This window comes from Plectropomus leopardus, chromosome 14 (genome assembly GCF_008729295.1).
Source record: "Plectropomus leopardus isolate mb chromosome 14, YSFRI_Pleo_2.0, whole genome shotgun sequence".
NCBI lineage: Eukaryota > Metazoa > Chordata > Actinopteri > Perciformes > Serranidae > Plectropomus > Plectropomus leopardus.
The window spans coordinates 21,118,415-21,123,937 of record NC_056476.1 but is presented as its reverse complement, the minus strand read 5'-3'; the positions used below and the strand labels follow the sequence as shown (position 1 = coordinate 21,123,937).

Sequence of the window (5,523 nt, the reverse complement as noted above, 5' to 3'; positions counted from 1 at the left end):
GCTTGTGCCAGCCAGATGCTTTTATCGGATGGTTGTGTAGAGTGGAGCACATCACAACCAGACGGTCCTGGGTTCCACCTGACCCAGCTCCTTTGTGTGTGGAGCCTGCATGTTGTGACTGTGGGTTTTCTCCAACAGTTATGTGCTTATCTGTAGTTATCTGTCTGAGTGAATGTGTGTTATCACTATGGCAACCTGCCAAGGGTGCACCTTGCCTCTTGCTCAGGGTAAGCTGCACCATCTCTTGCAAAGCATTAAAAACTGAATCTAGGTCTATAATGATTAAACACTGCTCTCACAACATTTTCACCATCACATAAACAGTAAAATCAAATTTCAAATTAGGGACTGTTTGTTATTTATAAGAGGGGAGTGGGTGGAGCAAAATTAGGGAGGCACTTTAAATTATTTTTTAAGCACTGGGGAGGGAATTATGCTTTTAATTATTTTTTTTTAAATTTGGCTTAGCATAAAGACATTCAACTTTAAATGGTTGTATATTTTATTTATATCATCAGAACTCCAAAAACCTGCAAGTGGGTTTGAAAACCATGTTATCTTGAAAAATATCCAAACTATCTGTGACCAGTATTGTTTAGCAATGTTCAGTTGATGAGGCCAACAGGATATCTCTGGAGGCAATCTCCATTGATTCTGACAAAAGATGTATATAATAAACTCCTCCGTCAATCATCATTTGTGTGACTTCCATGGAGAACAATAGCTAAATGGACAAAAAAGACATATATTTAATATTTAAAACACAGAAAACATACCTAACAAAAGATGCAAATGACAAAATCCTCCATCAATCATTATTTAGGTGAGTTGAGCCCTACACATATTACATTACATAGGGGTTATGTTAATTTCAAATACTTGTAGCTCTAGGGAGGGTCAACATATCAAAATAATAATAGTAATAATATTTTTTATTATTGATAAATAAATAAAAATCCCTCTACTTTGATAAATAATGTCCAGTCCCTTGTTACTCACTTTAGATCTATCAAAATATGTCTTCTTTCATCTTTGTTTTTACATTGTAGTATTGTGACTATAAATAATCTTATTTTTGCAATATATAGGCCTAGATGAATACAACATTACTACAGAAAACACATTTCCTTATACATATTTCCCCTCATAGCAATAACTGTATTATCATGCATGATTTAGGTAATCAGGCAGGCGTCTGTATTTGCACTGAATTTGTGTATTTTACTTTGTGTATATAGTGGCCATATTTATCACAGTGCAATGTTTAGTCTTAAGACAGATAAAGCCAAAAAAAAAACACAAACCAGGAATCAACCAATAGAAAGGCGTGCTTCTACAGAACAGCGCGGCATTGACCAATGGGATATCCAGAAGTTGAAGTGGGCGTAAGTTCCTGTTCCTGTGGAGGTCACATGACTAAATTGAAGTCGTATGATGTGGCTTGTCCGGTTGTAACCCGCTCTCCCTGCAGCACCGGGACATTGTGTACAGCGGAAATATTTCTGTGCGGTATGTATGTAAGATATATGTCCGTTAGCTTCTGGAGAGTTCAGAATTAGCGTTTTAAACTGTGTGGCGTTGTGTTAGCTCGAGGCGGCTACACCTCAAATGGTCGTGGTTGTTTTTGTGCTAACTTCACGACACAGTGAGTGTAGAGGTAGAAATTTGACTGTGACTCATCGTGTTTTTTAAGGTTTTTGTTTGTTGTGTTGTGGCTTTGCGTCTACGTTAAGTGGATTAAAATGTTTTTAGGCTGTTTGGTGTCGAACTGGTTCTTTTGTTAGAGGTTTAGACTGACGGAGCATCCGAGTTTAACAAAGTCGTTTTGCATGATATATTCAAAGAGTAGTGCAACTTAATTGAGTTTGTTACACTTGTAATTTTTATTGTTGTTGGTTTTTTTTTGTTATCATTTTAAACTTTTTATGAACAGTTTTGAAAACAGTTCATTCAGTGGTCAGTACAAAAAATTACAAATGAAAATAAAGACACAAGTGGATACAAACCAAACAGACAAAAATAAAAAAGATAAAATAAAAAAGACATAAGTATGAGCGCAATAAGTTATATGATGAAGCGGTAAGATTTGCTTAGATTAATAGTTTTTGTCACGTTTTTATTTTGTTTTGTGTTAAAATATGTATCTAGATATGTTTTTTTGAAGGTGGTATATGAAGGCAATGTCTTTCTTTCTGAATGTAAAATTTAGCGTAAATAATGGGCAAATTTATTATATACTGTTTATTCTTGGAGTAATTTTGATTTGTGAATATTATTAGTAAATCATGTTCTTTGAGTGAAATGTTCTTGCAAAAATGTTGTTGGATCCAACTGAAAATCGGTCCAGAAGATCGTCACATGTACAAACTATGTTAATGTCTATTAATGTACGTTTAGCAAATGATATGCTGTCTGTTTTTCCTTCAGTATTCCTCAGATGTTTTGTAGGTGACCAACACACCATGCATCTACCACCCCCTGCCTACAGCCCCACCTGCAGCTGAGCTTCCCCTCAGCCTGACCTCCAGTATCCTCCCTCAAACACCATGGATCCAGACCAGCACAAGTCACCTGTTTATAAACCCAGTCCTGAATACTTTTCATTGGACTACCGCCTCCAGCTCATCGGCCTCGGCTTTGCCTTCTATGCAGGAATATTCCTCCTCTCCCACCTCCTGTCTGTGGCATTATCCCGCACTTACAACTCCCTGGTAGCTAAGGAGAAGGTTTTCTGGGACCTCGCAGCGACTCGTGCAGTTTTTGGCATCCAGAGCACCATAGCAGGTCTGCGGGCCCTGACTGAGGACTCTGCATTAACTACAGACAGAGTGAAAGGACAAGAAGACTGGTCATGGTTCAATGTCCTTACAGCCACAGGTTTCTTTGTGTTTGAGAACGTAGCACTTCACACCTCCAGCGTGATATTTCGGTCGTTTGACCTTCCACTGGCGACGCATCATTTCTTCGCCCTGACAGGATATGCAGGAGCAGTGGCGTGGGACTCTATGGGCCACTTCCTGCCGATGGTTACACTGCTGCTGGAGATGAGCACACCTTTCACCTGTATATCCTGGATGTTACTGAAGGTAAGGACCTTTTGGTTTACTGTGACTAATTGCTTTGCTCCATACATATCTCTCAGGTGGCTTCTTTAAACTAATCACATTTGAGCAGTAATTGCAACTTCCCAATTGTTTGGTATATGAGCAGTTTTTCACCAGAGTTCAGAGGGCTTTAGTTGTGTCTGATGCTGCTCGTTGATTATCTTTTCCGTGCAGATTCTTGACAACTAACATAGAAGTTCCTGAAAGTGTCACAAGGTTTCAGTTCATTTTTGATCTTGTGCAGCCTATAATCATCAACAGACACAGATTAACATTCTTAGAAAGAGGAAGTTCTATAAAAAGATTGAGTTAGTACCAAAACTTTTTCTATTCCTCCTCCTCACAGATTTGATTTCACTACACATGAGTTACAAAGTTGTGTATTTGATCTTATTGTGTCTCAGTCTCTGGTATTATTTTCCCTCTCCATCTTTCTTCCTCCCTGACAGGCTGGCTGGGCACGCACCCTGTTTTGGAGAGGCAACCAATGGGTGATGATCCACGCATTTCACTGTCGCATGGTGCTCACCTACTACATGTGGTGGGTAACCCTGAACCACTGGGGAGAGCTCAGCGCCAATGTGGCCCTGCTCCCATGGCTAGTTTACATTGTTGGTCTCACTCTGCTCACATTTATCCTCAACCCCATGTGGACCCACAAAAAAACCATGCAGCTGTTTAATCCTGTGGACTGGAATTTTGGAAACAAGCTAGTACCCTTAAACGGGGCCACGGAGGGTCGATCAGCGGGTTCTGTCAAACCCCACGCCAACTGAGTGGCACCAAAGAGAGCATTTTGTATCTGAAAGATGCCTTTTTTTTCTTCTTTAATGGATGTGTGATGTGACTTTTAGAGGGATGATTGTAAGATGTTTTTTTTTATGATTTATTCCATTATAAAACACAAAAAAAGCCTTACCAGGTATTTTGTGATTATCTTTTACAATTTAACTTAAAATAGAAAAAGTCTATCTGTATGTATGCCTCTCCTTCGATTGTCTTGACAAACATTCATGCGGTCGACTTCACCCATGGCCGGTGTATTGCTGAGGACCTTTGGAAGTGCACCGTTAAATATGAGCTCTCGAGATGGACTGGACATATTCATTCATAATGTGTTACTACTGCCAGAAGTACACACTCTGTAGTGTACTGAAAAAGGACCCCGATTTACTGTTACATCGCTGCATGCTGGCCACAGCTTACTCTTCATCGCTTGCCTCACTACATTCAAGAGAAGGTGAAGAAAGAGAGATGGGAGAGACTTCACTATAGCATACTAAAAAATGTCAAGCATCAGCAACGAAGCTCTTAGATTAAATGCTTTTGTTACCGTAAATAACCAGGCTCCGACTTCATCGAGGCCATTAAATGTTCATGTTACCTTTTGCACCATAATGATGCATATAATTGAGTAAGGCTGGGCGATTTGGCTTTAGAATGATATCACGATATTTTTAGGCTATATCGCGACACACAATATATATTGAAATTTCCTAATGTAAACTACTAAAATACAAAATTATTAAATGAACTACAGTTACAAAAAAAGTAGCTTCCGCCATAAAATAAAGTTAAATAAACTACTTTTTAAAATAAATTTGAATAAAATACTGTTAAAATGTTTAATAAACTTAAGTATGAATATAAATAACATACTTTTATAATTAAATTCAGTATCACTTTCCAGCTCCATCATGTTGGTTTGTTTTGGTGTTGTACATTGTGTAGACTCCCCCTTGGCCATGCGGACAGATGCAAAGCATTATCAGATGATGTAAACGAAATAATATGAAACGATAGATGGATTTTTTTTCATCGTAATTTTATATATTTTGTCATATTGCACAGCCCTACATGCCAGGTTCAAATAATTATGTCATGGCAGTTGTATTGTTCAGATTCAAGGATGCACTTTGTTGAGGCCATTCCAACAGGCATATTTCAGACGTGCACTGTGCTGGTCTTGATAAAGTTTCCTACATTGTCTTCCTTTAGACTTTACTTTGAGGCTGTTTTCATGTTGTTGTTTTTCTCCATCTGGTTAGCTTAGCTTTCAGTAAGTGGGTGTGACTGTGTCGGGCAGTGGAATGGGGCCATGCTTGTTTCCATCACCTTCAGGACACTGAGCTGTGAAATATTCTTTTTACAAGTCATATTTGTTACGTGCCTACACATTTTAAAGATAATGCTTGAGAGGGTATTACACATATTATTGTATCTTTTGTCTCCCTGTAGTGGGGACATGATACAAGGAGGACAAAAGGTTACACTCTTTCTTAGTAGTGATTAAACAAACTAGTAGTCACATCACATCAAGGATTTGGCCCTCGTCATATTAGCCCCATTGGTGCTTTTACAGCAAACACAGTTGTTCAGCATTGATTTGGCAGCGTAGGCAGGAAAATTGGTTTAAGTT

The 5,523-nt window shown here is 38.6% G+C and overlaps 1 protein-coding gene across 1 annotated transcript; it reads left to right on the top strand.

Moving 5' to 3' along the window:
• Positions 1 to 1,422: 1,422 nt before the first annotated feature.
• cln8 (CLN8 transmembrane ER and ERGIC protein) lies at positions 1,423 to 4,667 on the top strand. The gene is made up of 3 exons (XM_042501387.1): positions 1,423 to 1,509; positions 2,428 to 3,086; positions 3,554 to 4,667. Exons 2-3 carry the CDS (start codon positions 2,547 to 2,549, stop codon positions 3,878 to 3,880), a joined length of 867 nt encoding a protein of 288 aa, XP_042357321.1. The 5' UTR covers positions 1,423 to 1,509; positions 2,428 to 2,546; the 3' UTR covers positions 3,881 to 4,667.
• The last annotated feature ends 856 nt before the right edge of the window (positions 4,668 to 5,523 follow it).

Bases quoted from the DNA above. Each gene is read 5' to 3' on its own strand.
- cln8 (XM_042501387.1), top strand. From the start codon at position 2,547: ATGGATCCAGACCAGCACAAGTCACCTGTTTATAAACCCAGTCCTGAA. The intron at 3,087-3,553 runs GTAAGGACCTTT...CCTCCCTGACAG, and splicing joins TATCCTGGATGTTACTGAAG to GCTGGCTGGGCACGCACCCT.